This window comes from Phocoena phocoena, chromosome 7, assembly GCF_963924675.1.
Source record: "Phocoena phocoena chromosome 7, mPhoPho1.1, whole genome shotgun sequence".
Lineage (NCBI taxonomy): Eukaryota > Metazoa > Chordata > Mammalia > Artiodactyla > Phocoenidae > Phocoena > Phocoena phocoena.
In genome coordinates, this window is record NC_089225.1 from 99949345 (window position 1) to 99970856 (window position 21512).

At 40.2% G+C, this 21512-nt stretch overlaps 1 protein-coding gene and 1 pseudogene across 1 annotated transcript in view; both read left to right on the forward strand.

Moving 5' to 3' along the window:
- Positions 1-21155, forward strand: part of MOGAT1 (monoacylglycerol O-acyltransferase 1) — a 28180-nt gene extending 7025 nt beyond the window's left edge. The window contains exons 2-6 of the mRNA XM_065880537.1: positions 9664-9842; positions 10193-10397; positions 12612-12786; positions 13346-13545; positions 20892-21155. Of these exons, the coding sequence (XP_065736609.1) occupies positions 9664-9842; positions 10193-10397; positions 12612-12786; positions 13346-13545; positions 20892-21046 (914 nt within the window). The 3' untranslated portion in view covers positions 21047-21155. The remainder of the gene's footprint in view (positions 1-9663; positions 9843-10192; positions 10398-12611; positions 12787-13345; positions 13546-20891) is intronic.
- On the forward strand, positions 5472-5924 carry LOC136125647 (oligosaccharyltransferase complex subunit OSTC pseudogene; annotated as a pseudogene).
- Positions 21156-21512: the final 357 nt, after the last annotated feature.

The following is a 21512-nucleotide window of genomic DNA, read 5'->3' on the forward strand; positions in this document are numbered from 1 at the left end:
ATGTGTGGATTTATTTCTGGATTATTCTGTACTATTAATCTGTTTATCTATCTTGATGCCATTACCATGTTGTTTTGATTACTGTGACTTTATAATAATTCATGAAATCAGGTAGTGTTAGCCCTCAAGCTTTGTTCTTTTCTTCAGAGTTGTTTTGACTATTATAGGTTCTTTACATTTTCATATGCATTTTAGAATTGGTTTGTCAGTTTATACTAAAAAGCCTGCTGGGGTTTTCATTGGAATTGCTTTTTGATTGAGATTAGTTTATAGTTTAATTTGGAGAAAATTGATGTCAAAAAATGTTGTCTTCCACTGTTGATTTTATTTATATCAGAAGTTTTCAACTTCAGAGTATATCTAAGAATCACCTGGGGACTTGTTAAAATGCAAATTCCCCAGAGATTTTGGTTCTGTAGGTGTCAGGGAGGGCCCTTAAAATTGTTTTCACTTTTTATTTTGAAGTAACTTCAAAAATAATAACTGTAAGTTTTTTGGTAATTTTCTATATTTCTTCATCAAATTCCCCAAATGTTAACATTTTACCATGTTTCCTTTGTCTTTCTCTCTCACACATGTATATCATCACCATCATCATCTGAACTCTTTAAGAGTAAGTTGCAGACATGGTCTGCCTTTATCCTTAAGCACTTCCGCACATATTTCCTAATATATATCTCTTACATAACCACAGTACAATTATCCAAATCAGAAAAATAACAGTGTTGCTGAACTATGACCTAATCCAGAGGCCCTATTCATATTTCAGCGATTGTCCCGCTGATGTCCTTTATAGCAAAGGAATCCACACGTTGTATGTAGTTACATCTTTTTAGTCTCCCTTAATCTGGAAAATTTTGAGGGAGCACATTGTAACATTCACTCTGGTGATTCATACTAGATTCCTGGACTTGCATAAACACTACTGTACCTCTTTTATCATGGATTATTTATGTGGTTTTCAGTTTGTAGGTCTACAAAGTATTTGTGCTTCTTTCGTCCTTCAGCTTGTAAAGCTTTCTGAAATAGTATGAAAATGGGACTGGTTTCAACTGGATCCTTGTTATAATTTATTTGACTTCATTAGGCAAAGAAATAGGTCCAATAATGAATTCACTTTTAAACAAGAAAAATGCAGATCCTTGTATGGCAATAATTTTTAAAGGCGATATGGAGCAGACCCACATATGAGGGAATCTAGGCTGAAAAATTCTGTGAAGTGTTCTGAGATTTGTCTTTTAGCCCCATCCTCATCCTAAGAAACTCTGGAAGGCAAGTTTTCTTAAAGCAGGAATTTTAAAACTTAGAGGAATGTTATACTTACATTCTTATACTCAGCAGAGGACACCGATTGATGTTTTGAAATACAATGCCTCAGGAATAAAAAGGAAAAGAATGTGACGTGCTAAAGGATTTTGCTTGCCTCTCAGTTGTTTTCTTTCTCCATACTATGTTAAATGGCTAAAATAAGTATAGAAACAGTTTTCCTCGGGGGAAAAATGAAAACTTCTTGGATACAAGTGGAAAGGATACACATACAAGTTAAATATTTTAAATTATTTCTTAATTGGTCACTGGTCGCTACTTAACGCAAGTAAGTAAACTTCCACTAGTTTTCACAATGTTTTTCTGATGGAGTTTGCTCATCAGATTTAATAGAATCATGTTAAAGATGAGAATATTCTTACATAAGTAGATTTGTTCTGCAGTGTTTAGTTTCTTTTTTTTCTCTTTAGTGGAACCATTTTATTTATCTTTTTAAAATAAAATTTGATTATAAGGTAGTTCATGCTAGTTATTAGAAAAGTTGGAAACTGTAGAAGAGCTTTTAGCAGAGACTAGAAAAAAGTCCATATTCCCATCCAGAGATAACTATTGTAAATGTTTTGGCATATTCCTTTCCTCTTGTTTACCTATTTAAAAAAATTATTAAAATAATACATGCGCTAGAAAATAATACATTGGGTTGAGCCATATGAAACTGGTGTTTTGAAAGGTCTCAAGCAGTCAGTGGTGGCTGATAGCTAACATTTATTGAGAGTTTCCTGTATGCTATTGTTACCAAACCGAGGTTCAGCTGCTCGCTGCTCATAAGCCAATAATTCAAGAGGCGAGTGTCAGTAGAAAGGAAAGGTGTTTTTATCAGAAAAGCCGGCAATCTGGGGAGAAGGTGGACTCATGTCCAGAGACCAGCTCTGAAGATTCTGCTGAGCCATTATAGTCTTTAAAAGGAAAAATGCGGGAGGGAGGAGGAATCTCAGTGAATCATCAAGGCAGGAGGTTGGGTTCTGCATCATTCTCCATCGAGTGCAGATGGGCTGACTCTCTTCAGATGTTATCTTGCCTGTGTGATCTGTCTGCAGGATTGCTTAGGGGGGCTGTTGGGGGTAGAGAGCTAGTCATTTTTTAACTGCTTAATTCTTCATTTTTACTTCTTTTTATCTAGGAAAACAATCAGCAGGTTGGGCAAAGCATGGTATGCATTCAGGAGAGCAAACGTCAGGAGTTAGTTTCAATTGCTTAGTGATCTCATTCCTATAATTAGGTTCTTGTAAGGTTAGAGGGGAACAGAAATGGGCAAACAGGAAAGGAGCAGAAGAGCTGCTTTCACCATCATAGCATCATTGTTTTTGTTTTTAAGTGTTCTCCTTTTATTTATTTGGCCACACTGCGTGGCTGGCGGGATCGAACTTGAGCCCTCGGCAGTGAAAGTGTGGAGTCCCAACCACTGGACTGCCAGGGAATTCCTGCACCATCATTGTTCTAATGGCTTTCTGTGTGTTATTTTATTTAAGTTTCACTAACCAATTATTTTTCCATATTATAAATAATACTTTATTAAATTAAAAAAAACTGATAAAGAAGGGAAACTAAAACCTAGAACTTAAAAGAAAATTTCAACTTATATACATCAGGTCTTTGATTGAAGAAATGCCAAAGGCAAAGTGTGTTGTTAGGATTCATTTACTTTTCAAATTCTGCTATCATCTATGGAGCATTTGCCATGGGTCAAACACTACAATACATTTTCATTTGTATTCTCTTGTATTTTAAGTATCCAGGTTGAATCCCTTGAAGCCAGATGGATGGAGGCAGCAGAGGTAGGAAAAGTCCATGTAAGCACTGAAGGACTTTCCACCACCCAAAAGCTGTCGACCTGGCCACCACTCCTTGCCAAAAGTCTTTAGTTCATGAAAAAAGGAAATGTATATCCCTGATTTTGCTGGAACACTTCTTTCTATAAAGCTAGGGATACCTGAAGGCAGCTTTGAAGCTAAAAGTGGGTCATTGGATCGATCGTTCCCTCTGTATGTATGAGATTGGAGATGAAGACTTTGCTGCAGATGTACGGCTCTCTGTGAGGTCCCAACTTGTTCCCAAATAGCAGTGCTTCACTTATTATGCATTATTATCAATTACATGTATAATTCATACATTTACCCATCCTTTTTTTTCTTTATTTTATTTTTTAAGATGTATTTAATTTATTTTTTGGCTGCATTGGGTCTTCGTTCCTGCGCATGGGCTTTCTCTAGTTGCAGCGAGCGGGGGCTACTCTTCGTTACAGTGCATGGGCTTCTCATTGCGGTGGCTTCTCTTGTTGTGGAGCATGGGCTCTAGGCGCGTGGGTTTCAGTAGTTGTGGCACGTGGGCTTAGTAGTTGCGGTGCACGGGCTTAGCTGCTCCACGGCATGTGGGATCTTCCTGGACCAGGGATCGTACCCATGTCCCCTTCATTGGCAGGGGGATTCTTAACCACTGGGCCACCAGGGAAGCCCCCTCCCCCGTCTTTTAATTTTGGAAATTTAGAAGTATTTAAAGAATAGCTCAGTATACATTCTTTTTACCTCGATTCACCAACTCTTAGGATTTTTCAGTGTTTGTTTTCTCTGTTTCTGTAGACACACACACAGTTTGTTGTTACTGTTGCTTTTTTTTTTTTTTTTTTCTTGCGGTACGCGGGCCTCTCACTGTTGTGGCCTCTCCCGTTGCGGAGCACAGGCTCCGGACGCGCAGGCTCAGTGGCCATAGCTCACGGGCCCGGCCGCTCCGTGGCACGTGGGATCTTCCCGGACCGGGGCACGAACCCGTGTCCCCTGCATCAGCAGGCGGACTCTCAACCACTGCACCACCAGGGAAGCCCTGTTACTGTTGCTTTTGAACCATTTGAAAGTAAGAATTTAAGTTGTAAAAATCATTGCACTTCATTCCTCAATACTGTAGAATGTGTTTCCTGAAAACAAGGATTTTGTGCATAATTGCAATTCCATGATCACACCCAGGAAATGTATCATTGAAACAATAATCTTATTTAACACATGGCTCATATTCAAATTTCCCTAATTGTCTTCAAATTTTCCTTTAAAACTAGACCTGTTCCTATACTTTTTATTTGTTTTTTCATCTTTTATGGCACTGATATTTTTAAAACAGCCCCAGCTAATTATCTTGTAGGATGTCCCCTGGTCTGGACTTGCCTAAATATGTTCTCATGATTAGAGTCAGGATAGACATTTTTGGCAACAAGGTCACAAAGGTGATGGGGTGTATTTCCCATTTGATCATAAGAAGAGGCAAATGTCACTTTGTCCCTTTACTGATGATGGTAAACTTAGTGACGGTGCATAAACTTTAGCTGAGCCTTTCTGGCTTTCAGTACTGTTAAAGCAGTGGGGCATTGCTGCGCTCTTCACAGTAGCCAAAAGGTGGAGACAACCCACATGTGCATCAACAGATAAACAAATGGATAAACAAGTTGTGATCTATCCATACATGGGAATATTGTTCAGCCATAAAAAGCCATGAAGTACTGATACATGTTACAGCATGGCTGGATCTCAGAAACTTGATGGTAAGTGAAAGCCTACAAGAGGTTACATATTGAATCATTGCATTTATATGAAATATCTAGAATAGGTAAATCCGTCAAAAAAGAATGCAGATTGGTGCTTGCCAGGGACAGGGGAAAGGGAAATAGGGAGTAACTGTTTAATGCGTTCAGAGTTTTATTTCAGAATGATCCAAGTGTTTAGGACCTAGATAAAAGTGGGAGTTGCATAACAATGTCAATGTACTGAATGCAGCTGGATTGTTTTCTTTAAAATGGCTAATTTATGTTATGTGAATTTCACCTCAAAAAAAAAAAAAATAGCGGGAGGCAGCTTCCTCAGTGATGTAGAGGAAGTAGAATCTATGGCAGTTAAGTAAAAATAGAGTATAAGTGATTGGGGGCTGACTTACGGTTTCTTATCCAGAATGTACCCAAGTCAAGGAAGCTGAAATTTAGGGGAATTCCCTGGCGGTCCAGTGGCGAGGACTCTGCGCTTCCACTGCAGGGGGCACGGTTCCATCCCCAGTCGGGGAACTAAGATTCCCACATGCTGTGATGCAGCCAAAGAAAGAAAAAAAAAGGAGAGCTGTTCCTGGGTGGTGCGTGGGGCCGGCGGCCGACAGCTGCCCCTGACGCCACCAACATGGAGAGTTTGTACCGCGTCCCGTTCTTAGTGCTCGAATGTCCCAACCTGAAGCTGAAGAAGCCGCCCTGGGTGCACATGCCGTCGGCCATGACGATGTACGCTCTGGTGGCGGTGTCTTACTTCCTCATCGCCGGAGGAATCATTTATGATGTTACTGTCGAACCTCCAAGTGTGGGCTCCTTGATTGATGAACGTGGGCATCAGAGACCAGTAGCTTTCTTGGCCTACAGAGTAAATGGACAAGATATTACGGGAGGACTCCCATCCAGCTTCTTGTTTACAATGGGAGGTTTAGGTTTCATAATCCTGGACCGATCCAACGCATCAGACATTCCCAGACTCAGTAGATTTCTCCTTCTATTCATTGGATTCGTCTGTGTCCTATTGAGTTTTTTCATGGCTAGAGTATTCGTGAGAATGGAACTGCCGGGCTATCTGATGGGTTAGAGTGCCTTTTGAGAAGAAATCGGTGGATACTGAATTTGCTCCTGTTAATGAAGTTTTCAAGGCTGTACCAGTCCTCTGATATGAAATATGGAAAAGGATGAAAAGCAGCAGAAAAGAAACATCTAGTGAAAACATAGGAAGCATATTATAGCTTGGACTAGAATGCGTTCTTGGTATCAAAGAGACAAGCTTATCAGCACTTTTTCCTGCTGGCCTGTACTGACACACCAACGATGTTAAGTGGCATTTTCTTCTTTTTTTAATTTCTTAAAGAAAATGTACTTCATTTCTACAACTATAATATTGAATAAAATGGTTATTTTTTACAAACCCCTTGACATTTTTTGGAGATGACATTTCTGACCTTCAGAAATTAATGTAAAATCAGGAAGTGAGATCCCATAAACTGAGAACTCTGGTCAGCTGATCAGCTTTACCTGTGGTGCTTTGCCTTTAAACAGAGTGTGTGACAGTACATCATTTCAGATATGTATGTAAGACTGTTTCCTGAACAATAAGATGTATGAAAGGAGAAGAAAGAAATAATTTTTCTAATAAAAGAAAAAAGGCAGCTGAAATTTCGACCTTCAGTGCAACTTGGTTTGTGAATCTAAACAATTTTTTTTAAAGTATCAACATTAGTTTTGAGAGCTGTACAATGTTTTGGAGTAAATCTTTTTAACTTTCTCTTCTGTTTGACCTCCAGTTTAGGAGAATCGTGTTACCTTGGATTGCTTAGTGGGATAAAAATAGAAAGTAGAGGTGATCTAGTCACCTAGTTTTTATAGTGTTTTCTGCTTTCAATCCAATTTAGGATTAAGGGATTAAAAAACTATTTTGGTGCTGTTTATGATATGAAATAGAATCTTTATGCAAGATTATGTTATTAGAGAAAAGTTGTTAGAAGCCCAAATATTCAAAAACAAAAGAATTTGAATTAGTACTGACAACCAATGGAATGTTGTGCAGTCATTAAAAATAACACTTATGGAGAGGTTTTAATGCCAAATTTATAATACCAAGCAGCTAAGATGAGATAATCGTAAGTGATCAAATACAGAATAAAAAATATGTGTGATCAACTGTGTTAAACAAACATAACCTGTTTGACGGAGAAAAAAAAAGACGGGAAAATTTAACAGTAGTTTTTGTTGGGTGACAGGAATATGAGTTATCTTGTCTGCTTCTACTTCTTGCATTCTCCAAATGTATCCTTGTAAACACAGTTATTCTAAAAATGGCTTCCATTTGTCAAGCGCTTGCTCTGTGCCAGGCAGTGTAACATCTCTCTGTTTATTCCCCCAACAGTCCTTGGAGAGTGGTGCTGTTATTAGCCCAATTTCACAGGTTAAGGAATCGAGGCTTAAGAAGTAAAAGACCTCACCCCAGGTCAGGAAGCTGGTTGGTGGCACATTCCAACATAAGGAGTCCAATTTCCCATCCATGTCTTAACCACTGTACGTGCAAAACACATAATGAATGTTAGAGATATACAGTGTGTATTCACCTAGAGGAATGTGGTTGGGTGAGTGGACCATTGAATTAGTAGCCGGGGGACTTTGTTTCTGGACCTACTCTTGACTCACTCTGTGATTGAAATTAAGTCAATTTGCTTTTGCTCTTAGTTTCTCCACCTTTATAGTAAAGAAAATAAAACCTTTCATGTGCCTGATTCTTTATGCTTATGAACCTGCTTATGTACTTGTAATAAACACATGTTTATGGTGTTATGACCATTAGCTGGGGATAGTTTGGTTTTCTTAAAAAAAATAAAAATAAAAAGTGCCTGGGTTTAAGGATTATGCAGATCCAGGTTCAAGTCCTTTGGACACTCAAACTCCCTGAGCCTCAGTTTCCACAACTGCAAAATGGGGACAGAACTCTGTACCTTGAGGGTTGCAAGGAGGTGTAAATAAGGTTGCCCATGCGAGACAGTTACTACTCAGTACCTATGCCCTCCCTCCCTTGCTCCATCATAGCTCACCTGATCCAGCTTGGGGTAGAGAATAATGAGACCTATTTATGTTTCTTGTAAATGTTTTGCACATTTTAATACAATAAAATTAATTAACAGGGGTACATTGTCAGCACACAGACCTGGGTAGAGGGAAGCAGGTAAACCAAAATAGAGTGATCTTGGTAGGAATGAGGGCAGAGGACACTCTTTTGGTCTCACTTCTAGACTCGTGGAAACTTCCAGAATGCAAGAAAACACCCCACTGAACGGTGGAGGGCACATGGTTCCTTAACCTTTCACACACTTTTAACCTTTAACCCACCCTGGAGACAGCAAGTCAGTCCTCTGATGGGTTCAATTCAGTATTTGGGTTAAATCTGTACTGGGAAATTTATTGATTTATATATTTCTAGAAATATAAACATGTGTTCTGTTTTTGCCCAAAAAACCCCAAATCTATACCTACATCTATAACTATAAAACAATAATAGATCAAAGGTGCTCGTGTCAGATACCATGATGGATTGTTTGGGGACAAAGCTCTTTTTAGTAAAGTTGAGAATGGATAGGAGCTTGGGGGACCAAAGTTAGTTCTAGATTAGAGACTGTAGCACATAATAAAGAAGAAAGAGGTAGTGGCACTCCTTAAACCAACAGCAATAGCTGGCATTTGTTGAACACTTACTCTGTGCCAGGCTTTAAGTCTTTTTTTTTTTTTTTGCGGTACGCGGGCCTCTCACTGTTGCGGTCTCTCCCGTTGTGGAGCACAGGCTCCGGACGCGCAGGCTCAGTGGCCATGGCTCACGGGCCCAGCCGCTCCGCGGCATGTGGGATATTCCCGGACCGGGGCACGAACCCGTGTCCCCTGCATCGACAGGCGGACTCTCAACCACTGCGCCACCGGGGAAGCCGCAGGCTTTCAGTCTCTGTGCTCCTCCCCATTGATATATTTTTCTTTTCATAAATATTTTTTAGTATAACCGTAGCACAGACATACAAAGAAAATGTCTAGCTTAGCTTAATGTATTACTTTAAGGCAAATATTCTTGTCCCTACTGCCCAGGTCAAGTTTTATCAATTCCTGCTTCATCTATTTGAAGCTACAGCATTAGGTGCACAAACAATTAGGATTGCTCTGTCGTTATGAAATGTCAAGAGAAGTGGTAGGTGAGCTAAGGCGTAGAGTCCCTCCTGTGCCATATCTATCTCTGGCAATAGACTTCCGGGAAATGAAGTTTGTCGTTGGAATGTGCCCTCTTCATGGGCACATGCGTAATGGCTGCTCAATCAAGGTGGACACTTGTAGTAGGAATTCCTCTGCATTCCTCCTGTCAGCATCAGTTCCTCCATGTATCACGTCGGGGAGATGGTGTAGGGCCATGGGCTTTGAGAATGGACCTTGAATTTAGACAGGTCAGCCACTTACATCTCCGTGTAGTTGGGGCAATTCACTTAACCTCCCTAAGCTGCTATCTTCCCTCTTACAAAAAGAATGTTAGGAGTGCTAGGGCTGCATCATTAATGCTGTGGCTATACGAGAATTAAATTTAAAAATATTTCGGTGGAATCCACAATACGGTACTTGGTATATACTAAACATCCAAGAAATGTTAGGTCATACTGTACCATTGCTGTCTCGTTAACATCACCTCACTTGAACCAAGGTTCAGTTGAACACACTTTGTGTATATTAGATCCCCCCTACCTTGGGCCAATGATTGTACAGTACAGTGAGTAGATGCTAACTGACCCTGATTCCTGAGGTCTTCCCCTTTCTTACAGCACAGGTGTGCCTTGGAGTCATTGTGTTCCTGATCATATACAACTACTGGTTCCTCTACATCCCTTATTTGACATGGCTTTACTTTGACTGGCAAACCCCAGAGCAAGGAGGCAGGAGATCCGACTGGGTCAGAAGCTGGACCATTTGGAGGTACTTTAAGGACTATTTTCCAATTCATGTGAGTAGAATTGTTTTATATAGTATGGTTTTAAGCTGGGAAAAAAATTCAAATGTGTTTTTATCACATATTTTTCAAGCTTTTCCCTTTTTAGAGGGAGAGAGCCTGCAATTCAGCCCAAGTTACTAAACGGAGTCTAACCTAAATTGACAAAAGTTAGAAGGCTGTGTATGGGGGGCTCTGGGTTCAGGAAACAGTTTAAAAATTTGGAAACAGCTCTACCCCAGGAAACGAAAATGACTCGTGTTCTTCATTTCCTCTTGAACATAGAACTAATTCTGAGTCCTTCTGTTTCTTATTGGAAACTAATCATGGAACATTTTATTTATGTCAATATAAATGCACTGTAGCTCATCAAAACTTGGGATTTGAATCCAAGTCACAACTACATATTTGGGTTTCACCCCCATGGAGTGCTTGTTGCTGGAGCCTTTGGAAACTTTTGTACAAATTATTCAAACTTCAAGGAGCTGTTTCCTGGCCTTACTGCGTATCTTCACGTGCTTCCATTTTGGTTCCGGTGTCCGCTCTTCCGAGAATATCTGATGAGTAGTGGTAAGTGAAGGCAGATCACTGTTTCTCTAGGGTTCTGGGTGGGCAGGACCACATAGAATGTCCCCTCCCAAACCAGCTGGGTTTACAATTTCTTAGAGTAAAACTCTAAGGAGATGGATTTGGGAGAACTCAGCACACATAAGTGGGGTTTGAATCCATGCGCCACGTGTAGAGATAAGGTTAAAGACAACAGGGACGAAAAAGGAGCCTGTCTTAGTTCAGCTGCTATAAGAGAATACCATAGACTGGGTAGCTTGAACAATAGAAATTTATTTCTCACAGTCTGAAGGCTGGGAAGATCTGGTGTCTGGTGATGGCCCACTTGCTGGCTTGCAGATGGCCATCTTCTCATTGTATCTTCACATGGTGGAAAGAGAGAGCATGCTAGCTCTGTCCCTTTTCCTATAAGAACATTCACCCCGTTCCTGGGGGCTCCACTCTCATGACCTAATTACCTCCCAAAGGCCCCACCTCCTAATACCATCCTATTGGGGGTTAGGTTTCAACATATGAATTTTGGAGGAACATAAACATTTAGTCCCTAACAGCCCTGAGAAATAGCAGCATTTAAGCATGGCCTGAAGAAGGGAAGGCTCAGGAGGAAACTGAGAAGTGTCCAGAGGCAAGTGAGGACTGCCAGGTGTCTGGAAATCCATGAGGCCCTCTTTCCAGTGGAAGCAATGCCTCCAGCTCTGACTCAGGGCACGCAGAGCAGAATGGCCGTGGCTTTGAACTCAGTGAAAGCTCACACCTATTTGGGCTCAGGTTCTCTACCCTCTAACCTACCCCCCTCTGCCTCTTCTCTTTAGAGAGTCGCCGATCATTCAGAATCCTGTCCTAATTTTATTCTCCCCCAGTAACAGGAATCCACAGTAAAATGAGCATGTAATTTCCTTCAAGAGACGAAGGGCCGTGTCCTGATAAAACTAACACATTCTTTTTTTTTTTTTTTTTTTGACATACAGGATAGCCCATTCTCAAGGCTCTGACCTTTATTTATTTATTTAATAAAATATTTATTTATTTTTGGCTGCATTGGGTCTTTGTTGCTGTGCACGGGCTTCCTATAGCTGCGGCGAGCGGGGGCTACTCTTCATTGCGGTGCGCGGGCTTCTCATTGCAGTGGCTTCTCTTGTACGGAGCATGGGCTCTAGGTGCACGGGCTTCAGTAGTTGTGGCACGCAGGCTCAGTAGTTGTGGTGCTTGGGCTCTAAAGCACAGGCTCAGTAGTTGTGGCGTACAGGCTTAGTTGCTCCATGGCATGTGGGATCTTCCTGGACCAGGGCTCGAACCCGTGTTCCCTGCATTGGCAGGCGGATTCTTAACTACTGTGCCACCAGGGAAGCCCCATTCTTTTATGACTAAAAAAAAGGAAACGGATAAAATCAAGAATGGAAGGAAACCATAAGACATTAAAAAGTGGTTGTCTCTGAAATATGGGTCACAAGTTGTTTGTGTTTTCATTGTTATTGTTTTCCTCCAAGAGTTCATAGTGTTTTCCTCCAAGAGTACATAGTCCATTTAAAATCTGAAAAGGAGTCTTTAAAGTTATGTTTACATGGGAAAGGCTGATATAAAGGCTGAACAATTATGTTAACTTTCGTCTTAAATAAACAGTTTACCAAAGTCAAACTAGACAGTTGGGAATCACGCACAGATTTAGCAATTGATGTAGGTTATTTGTCAGATGTCTGAATTTTTGAAACCATTTACATTATAAATCCATGTCTGAGAAGTAAGAATCCATAAAGAATACCTGAAAACAGACCATTGTGTGTTCAAAAGATCCAGGGCAACCTCTTGGAGATTTGCCGTTTGGTTCTGAGCAAGGGTCTGCCAGGATAACGATCAAGATGACCACATACAGCTGTGCAGGTTTGTGCACTGAACAACTCCAGGGGGCACCTTTTACTTATAAGGCAATATGAATGGAATCTGTAGAAATGAGCAGTACACTACCTACCTGAACAAGTGATAGACCTAGTAATAAGCAAGTGACATTTTAAAGACCTAACCCTGTCCCCTGCCAGAATGTTAGATCTTATTAATGGAATCTGTTGCCAAAGAGTCAGCTATGAAAAAATTATAAACCTGCAAACCGCTCCAAATGTAAGCAGTCTAGGAAATTCTGTGAAGTATTTGCGGGTGCCATAGACTATTATGATAAGAGTGTAAAAGGGCAATTAGTTAACACCTTTTGTTTTATTCACTAAGGGCCAGTCTCAGTTTCCAGGAGAAGTGTGTCTCACGTGCTAAGTAAGGAAGGAGGTGGAAACATCTCAGTCATTGTGCTTGGGGGTGCAGAGGAATCACTGGATGCCCATCCTGGAAAGTTCACTCTGTTCATCCGCCAGCGGAAGGGATTTGTGAAAATGGCTCTGACCCATGGGTAAGTGGCTTTTCATTTCAGGCAACTGGGTCAGGGAAGTTAACACATTATTAAATGAACACAAAGAAGTAAAGTAATTTTTCTGGCCCTTAAAGACGGAGCTCCTAATCGGCTTCCCAATGAAAGCAGATGTGGATGTTTATGGGGAATGAAATACAACCTTCCCACTAAGGTAACTCAATGTCATGGCATCCAGCAATTCAACTTGTCTATAAGAGGAAAACCAAAAAACACAAAATTTTATATGCACAGTATAAATTCCCAGCCAAATGAACCAATGAACCATGGCCCAAACCACAGATGACAAAGAAGCTTCCTGGAACCTTGATTTTCTATAGAATAAAATTCCACAAACCACTAAGACTGCTGAGGTACCTCCCCAAAGGACCTCAAGTATAAGTCAGTTTCAATGTATGGAACATGAACTTAGCGCTATAGGGAGGCTTGGCAACGTTAAAGAATTGTTAGGACTCTGTTGTAAAAGTCAGCTGGGCTAAATGAAATATTTAAATCCTTTTCATTAAATCCTTTTCATTTCATTCCTCCTTGTTATTTGCAGTGCTTATTTGGTGCCAGTGTTTTCTTTTGGTGAAAATGAACTATTTAAACAAGTTAGCAACCCTGAAGGCTCGTGGCTTCGAGCTGTGCAGGAGAAACTACAGAAGATCATGGGATTTGCTTTGCCGCTGTTCCACGCCAGAGGAATTTTTCAATACAATTTTGGCCTGATGCCCTATAGGAAGCCCATCCACACTGTTGGTATGTACATCAAAGACTCGAGGCTTGTTAAACTGAGTAAAAAGGATTACTTTACTTTGAGCTATGTTTATTGTTACTGAAATAGCTTTGAATAAGAACTTCCTAAGATAATAATCCTATAGGTGTTATTTGAGCTTCATTTACAGTCTGCCTTTTATTTACGAAATGACTATGTTTTCCATTTGAATGGGAATCAATTATTTTAAAAATATTGCTATTGAACTACAAATAGAATTCAACTTTAGAAATAGAATTTCTAACACTCTAGGATGAATCTATTTCTCTGTACTAGCAGATTACAACATAGCAGCTCTTTGAACATGTTACATCAGAGTCCATTAATATGTGGACATTTCTGTGTAATAGATGTCTTCATCATGTTCAGTTCACACAGGCATCAGTTCATACGGCAAAAGCATTTTTTCCCCAACTAGATACATGTATCCTAATATAGACTGATTTTATCTTTAAAAATGGCACACGTGGGAGGATTAAAATGGGGGAGGATGACGACGACGACATTAACCCCAAACACCTCATTTATCCCTCCCCCCGTCCTTTACCCTTTGGTAACCATAAGTCTGTGGGTCTATTTCTGTTTTGTAAAGAAGTTCATTTGTATCTTTTTTTTTTTTAGATTCCACATATAAGCAATATCGTATGGTATTTGTCTGTCTCTGTCTGGCTCACCTCACTTAGTATGATCATCTCTAGGTCCTTCCATGTTTATAGCTCTGGTTTTTACTTAATGCCTGTCAAGCATGCATCTCTCTCTCTCTCTTTTTTTTTTTTTTTTGTGGTACACAGGCCTCTCACTGTTGTGGCCTCTCCCGTTGCGGAGCACAGGCTCCGGACGTGCAGGCTCAGTGGCCACGGCTCACGGGCCCAGCCGCTCCGCGGCATGTGGGATCCTTCCGGACCGGGGCACGAACCCGCGTCCCCTGCATCGGCAGGCAGACTCTCAACCACTGCGCCACCAGGGAAGCCCAAGCATGCATCTCTTAAAGACTCAGAACAAAAGAAAATTGCTTCAGTGCATCCTTCCTCTTACCCCGCAAACGATTACATCAGAAACACCAATTCTAGTCTCTAGCATCCTCAGAATCCTGCTATTATGTGAAGCCTTTTAAAAACCAAGCTAAGGATATGCATGTTTCATAAAGACTCAGCTGCATGCTCTTATGGTGGTCAGGTGGGAGCCAGATGGCTGAGAGCAGCTTGGTTTGTGTGAACCAGACCCTCAGACGATGTGTATTTAAAGACTTTTATTTACTTGGAGAAACACAAGTTAGGGCTAAGTTATTTACAGTTCCATAAACAAAAGCAAAAGCTATGTATCATTCACTTGCGCCAGAGAATAAAACACAATATGGTATTGAAACCATGATCTAAGTTGCTATGCTCATTTCTGTTTTAAATCAGTGCACTTCAAACCCAGAGCTGTTTCTCTGCTGACTCCCTGACACACCCCAAGCAGAATTCAGGCAGCGTCCAGAGTGGCAAGTTATTTTGGGGTCCTTCTGCTCCCCCTTCTACTTAATTAAGAGTTTGTTAACTCTACCTTGCATCACAAGAACTCATTAAATATTAGTTGAATTCACCCTAAATCATTACTGCATCTATAATCCTCTCACTCCCAGGTGTCCAGAGATGCTCTGATTCTCCATCCTGTAAATAGTTTTCCCCCATGTCTCTCAGACCACACTTCATCAGCAACTTCAACCAGAGCATTCATTTTTTAAAAATAGATTTATTTATTTTATTTATTTATTTGTGGCTGCGTTGGGTCTTTGTTGCTGTGCCCGGGCTTTCTCTAGTTTAGGCGAGTGGGGGCCCCTCTTCATTGCAGTGTGCGGGCTTCTCACTGCGGTGGCTTCTCTTGTTGCAGAGCGTGGGCTCTAGAGCGCGGGCTTCAGTAGTTGTGGTGTACGGGCTTAGCTGCTCTGCGGCATGTGGGATTTTCCTGGACCAGGGCTCGAACCCGTGTCCCCTGCATTGGCAGGCGGATTCTTAACCGCTGCGCCACCAGGGAAGTCCCCAGAGCATTCATTGTAGTGTGAGCAAGATTCACTAAGATTCACTAGGACTGTAATGGTTTTGTCTGTTAATGTCCTGTTAGTTAAAATCCCTTTAAAAATGTGCTCTGGCTAATTCTAAGGTGCCATCATCAGTCTCTGCGTATTTCTTACACCAATCTTTGCTAAACCATCAGGTTTCTCTGCATCCTCCATCAAGACCTTCTTTCCTCTTTCCTGAGGGTCATTCTCAATGGACATAATTTATAAAGAAGCTACCATATATTTTCTTTATTGTCACAGATAGTATGTCATTTATATATTTTCTCCGGGTTATTATCAGTTTATCCAAGTACAATAAAATGTTCACATAGATTATATTTTATTACATAATAATGGAGAGAAACTGATTTCAGTGTCACATCCATCATGACAACTGGGAGAGAAAAAGGAAATGAGTTTAGACTTTAAGAACAGTGTGTACAGGGTCCAGTTCCTTGCAAGAATGTTGCAAGGAACTGACTAAAGACTAATTTGTTGATTCACAAATGTGTCTTGAGCTCCTACCCTGTGGGCACTGAGAATATAGCAGAGAACAAATAAAGCAAAATCCCTGCCCTCCTGGAGGTCTGTGATGCAGAAACAAACAAAAAAAAGCAACATTCTTGCAAGGAATTGTGACTCTTTACACACTGTTCTTAAAGTCTAGTTTTTAGTTAGGCCTGTCTGATTATAATTCTTAAGTTTTCAGAAATAGAACAAGTACATATTAAAATTTTTTAAGATGAATTTACTATTAAGTTCAAGTCGTAGAGCCAGTACAGGTGGTATGACAGAAAGTTGTTTGGGTAAGAAAGTAAAATACAAGGGAAACTTGTTATTTAAAGGAGGAAATTTCATGTGTCCTAGTATGTGTTGGATTTAAGTTTTAAAATGTCATGTTGAAAAATTTCAAATGTTCAGAAAAGTCTCATGAGTAGTAAAACGAACTCCTGTGTGCCTTTCTCCTAGACTCACCGGTTAACGTTTTTGGTACGGTTTTTCTCTCTAATGGTATCATAAATACACCTTTTACTATTGTTATTGCTGAACTGTTTAAGTGCAAACAACATGACCGTTTGTTCCTAATTACTTTTATGTCTATTTCTTAAGAACAAGATTATTCTCTTTTATAATGTCAGTACAATTCAGGAAATTGAACATCCGATTAAATGCTATTAACTAGTGTACATGACATACTCAAATTTCATCAGCTGCCACAATAACATTCTTTTTAGCTATGTGTTTTGGTGGGGGGCAGTTTTTTTTCCCATAGCAGGATCATACATTGCATTTAATTTTCACTTTCTTTAGCCTACTTTAAGCTGGAATAGGTTTTCAACTTTTCTTTGTCTTTATAGCATGAGCAGTTTTAAGGCGGATAGCATGATCGAATCAATGATGTCTACAACTTACTCTCAAATGGTTCTACAAAAATAAAAATAATAATACGTGTGTATATACATATCGTGTGCGTGTGCACAAAATGTTTAAAGCTGGTGAGTCTAGAGGAAGGGCATGCAAGTGCTCTTTGTATTAGTTTTTTCTATAGGTTTGAATTTTTTTTTTTTTTTGATAAGAAAGTTAGGGAAGGGAATGTACCTTATTTAAATAAAACTGGTTTGGAACCACTTGAGGACAAAAGTAGTCCATTTTGTTTCAAGTCATTATTCTATCCTAATGGGAAAAAAAGCAGGCTAATGGATTTTCTGAAATAGAAAGGAAGGAAGGGGAACCTAATTTAAATTTTAATTGTAAAGTAGGAATTAAAGGAGGTAATAATAAAGGAATTAGTATGGTGCCCAGTACAATGTATTAAGTGCTCAGTAAATGTTCATGAGTGTGTGTGTGCATATGTATACACACTTATATACACACATACTTACATTGGGCGTCTTCAGAGGTTTACTTGAACCCAGGTTTTGACTCTTCCCAAATCCCACTCTGCCCGGCTCTCTGCCTGGTCTCTCTCTTGTGTATGGCTATGTAGCATCTAAAGAAAGAGCAATTCCTATGTGAGACCATTAGAGAGAGAGAAAACTGCAAAATGTTCACAATTACAGAGAAATAGAAAAAAGACTCCTTATTGTGAAATACCTACTCTTTGCCTCAATGAGAAGAGAATAACTCCCATCTCCAAGCTCTTCTCCAGCTGCAAATACAACAGCTCGTGAAGCTGCTTATTCTTCATCTAGGTAAATGCAGCACAGCATCACAGGAGTTAGAGCAAGCCTGCTGTGTAAGGCAATAAAGACATAACTAATCCTGAATTGTTGGATGGAATTGAAAAGGGAACAAAGGAGCATGCCAGCTATAAAAAGCACCGAAACATAAACAAGAGCTAAGATTCCTGACTCTGCCACAAGTAGATGTTAGCTGATTTTTCCGGGGCAAGGAGTTCTACCCCCAGAGCAACCTGATGAAGCTGGTTTTTCCTTTGTGTTATAAAAAGGGAGTCAGGCAGCAGTCTGCAACTAACCCAGTCTTATGTGGAAAACAGCTTTCTTCTCCTTGATAGTAAAAAAAAATCTCCTTTTTGTGGAGAGAGGGAACTCTGGTCTTCTAGGGCTCTGAGGACCCTTCTCAGATTTGCAAGTTTTTATATTGTTACCTCTGTCTGTATCCCTAAAAAGTAATTGAGAAAGGTTCTTACTCTCTAATCCAATTTTGGGTTAGTTTAGTAACGAGGGGCAGAAGTGCTGGGTTTAAATCTTCATTTCCTTTGGTTTTTGTTTGTTTTTGTGTATGTATATATATAGTTTAGAAACTTTCAGCATCTCAGTTTCTTTGTGGGTAAATAAGAGAAAGACAAGTATGACTGTGTTTGTCTCACACTTTAAAGGGAAAAATCTAATGATGCTAAATCCAATTTATATGAGTGTGTTTGAGCTCCCTGGAAGAATTGTCTGAAATACAATAAAACCATTAATAGGAAAAGAACAGGATTGGAATTAACTGTAGGATATCTCAGGAAATAAGACTCAGTAATTCAGAATTCACAAGCCCTAATTGAAGTAAGCTGGGAGCAACACTCTTCATCTTCTTAGACCACTGTATCTCTTTATAAATCCCCCTTCCCACCCAGAATAGTTGCACTTAACCTGTCTCCTTGGGAGAATTTCACTAAGAAAACAGAAGCTATTTCTGTAACACCACAAATTTGCTAGTAGATTTGCAGGTAGAGTTCTCAATGAGCACGTAAATTTCTCAGTTTCTTTCCTCAGACAACAACAAAGATCAGAGCTGGATGGAAGCTTCAAGGTTGCCTACTCTTTTATTCCATACATGTGAAAATTAAGGCCAGAGAAGAAGTTACTTACTAGCTCCGTGTACCTGCTGGTGAGCTGGCACTGGATCTGGTTCAGCCTGGTGCTTCTTGTGCAACACCAGCCCCCAATTCCACCCCATCATTTCAGCCTCTCCTAGTCTGTATTTCAACCACAAATGACCTGAGAGTTCCCTGGCCATTCCGTGGTTAGAACTCAGTGCTTTCACTGCCTTGGGCCTGGGTTCAATCCCCGGTTGGGGAACTGAGATCCTGCAAGCTGTGTGGCAAAAAAAAAAAAAAAAAGTCAACCACACTGACAGCGAGATAGTTATGTTAAATTACAAAGGACTGATGTCTACTATGTATGTTTGACATCCAAGCTTTCAAGGAAAACTGTATAGGAGCTTCTTGAGGCTATATATGGTTAAAAACTTAGCAATTTGAGAATACTAATGTTGTGATAAGGAGATTATATATCTATACATAGGATATATAGATTATGTGTAACATTGTATATAAATATAGATATATATCTTCTTAATATATAATATATTATAATATATGTGTGTGTGTTTGTGTGTATACATTCCCTTCTCTGTGCTCCCTTACCTCCCATACTATTGTCACACTTCCTTCTACTGCGACTTCCTTCTTTATCTGGTACCTTCTTAACTAATCACCTTTTGTTACTAACATGGATCGAACCTTGGATGTAGCATGGGGAGACTCCGGGTGGGCAAAGGAGGCCCTGCGAGTGCCATTCCGTTACCTACAGCCCCATTTGACCTCATGCCCAAGCTAATCAAATGTAGTAAGCAGTTTGCCGTTCATTGAACATCCTGTACATTTTCAACTCTTGGCATCGGTAGCAGCATCAGGCCAGCAGAGGTCGCAATGAGTAGCAGAGAGGACTGAGGGCAGCAGGAGGTGGAGCCACATATATCTAGTCTCTCAAAATCTGACACCAGTGAGATAAAAGTTATTTATTATATAAATGCCTTTAAAATACATGTAGAAATTGCTAGGTTTTAAAAAATTAATTAGTTCATTTTTAATTATACAGATAACACCAGTGTCTTCTCATTGTAGAAAATTCATACAATACAGATAAAATATAAATTCCCCCAGCTCTACCTCCCTCCCTCCAGGTAAGGGCTATCAGTGTACCTTGTAGATTTGCTTAGTGCACTAAAGGCTTATAATGCACCTAGATAGAGAAATTTTTAATAAATAGGATCATACTATGTTATTTTACAACTTTTCCCCACCTACAGCATTTTAGACATCTCTGTGTGTGTACACACATGTTTCATTTTTAAAATTGAGATATAATTGCAAATAACAGTTAGCTTCAAGTGTTGATTTGATCAGCACAATGAGTCAGCATACACAGTTACAAAAATATTATTTAGTTTTTAAAAAAATTTTTGCCTAGGATTCCACTGAATGAATGATCTGTGGTTTATTTAATGTTTTTTTCTATTAAGACTTTTGGTTGGTTTTGTTTTCCGCCATTACAGACAGTGGAATCCTTGTGATTCTGTATGTTTTCTGGTACAGATACTTAGCAGTGAAGATATATATTCTTTTCATTTTTTTAGGATGACATTAAACAGAGCCAGAATAGAGGGCTGTTGCCTCATGAGTTAAGATTTCCCAGGCAGTGATAATAGAGCACTGTGGTCTGGCTGTCAGCTGTACCAGAGGAGCGAGCTGCTGACGTGCACACACAGCAATGTCCTCTTATCTCCCAGCTGCAGCCCGCACAGTAGTTCATTTGACTCAAAGTCAAAACCACAAGCGTCCTGACAATCCAGCGTCTGCTGAGAAGGAAAGCTCTTTATTTGCTACCAAAAGAGATGGTGTGACTACGGCAGGCAGCCAGTAAAATGAAAAAGGGATGGGACCAGGCAGGCCTGACAGATTCTGATTGGGAGGTCTTTCTAGGGCTGTCCATTAGAGGTGGTAGTTTGTGGTGGAGTGGTTTTGATTTCTTGTGTATGATGTATTCTCTGTTTTTGCAGTTGGCCGCCCAATCCCTGTTCGTCAGACCCTGCACCCAACCCCAGAGCAGATTGAGGAGTTGCATCAGACCTATATGGACGAGCTAAGGAAATTATTTGAGGAGCACAAAGGGAAGTATGGTATTCCAGAAAATGAAACTCTCATTTTTAGATAGCTCTCCTCCTTGAAGGCATGCAAGAGGGCGAGAGAATATCCCATGGAAAGAACAAATATTTTAAATAAATTAAATTTTTTCTTTGATGAAGGAATCAGATTTGCAACTGAGAAGTATTATGTATGGTGACAGATGTTGATGTTTATCTATGGTAACTAAAAATCCAGTGGGTGACTATAGGGTAAGGTTGGAGGTGATTATCAGCCTTTTCATCGTCTTCCTCATTTAGGAAGGTAAAAATTATTTTACAGGTTAAGAAAAGGTTTAGAATTATTCACGTGCGGGACTTCCCTGGTGGCGCAGTGGTTAGGGATCCACCTGCCAATGCAGGGGACTCGAGTTCCAGCCCTGGCCTGGGAAGATCCCAGATGCCACAGAGCAACTAAACCTGTGCGCCACAACTACTGAGCCTGTGCTCTAGAGCCCACGAGCCACAACTACTGAGCCCGTGAGCCACAACTACTAA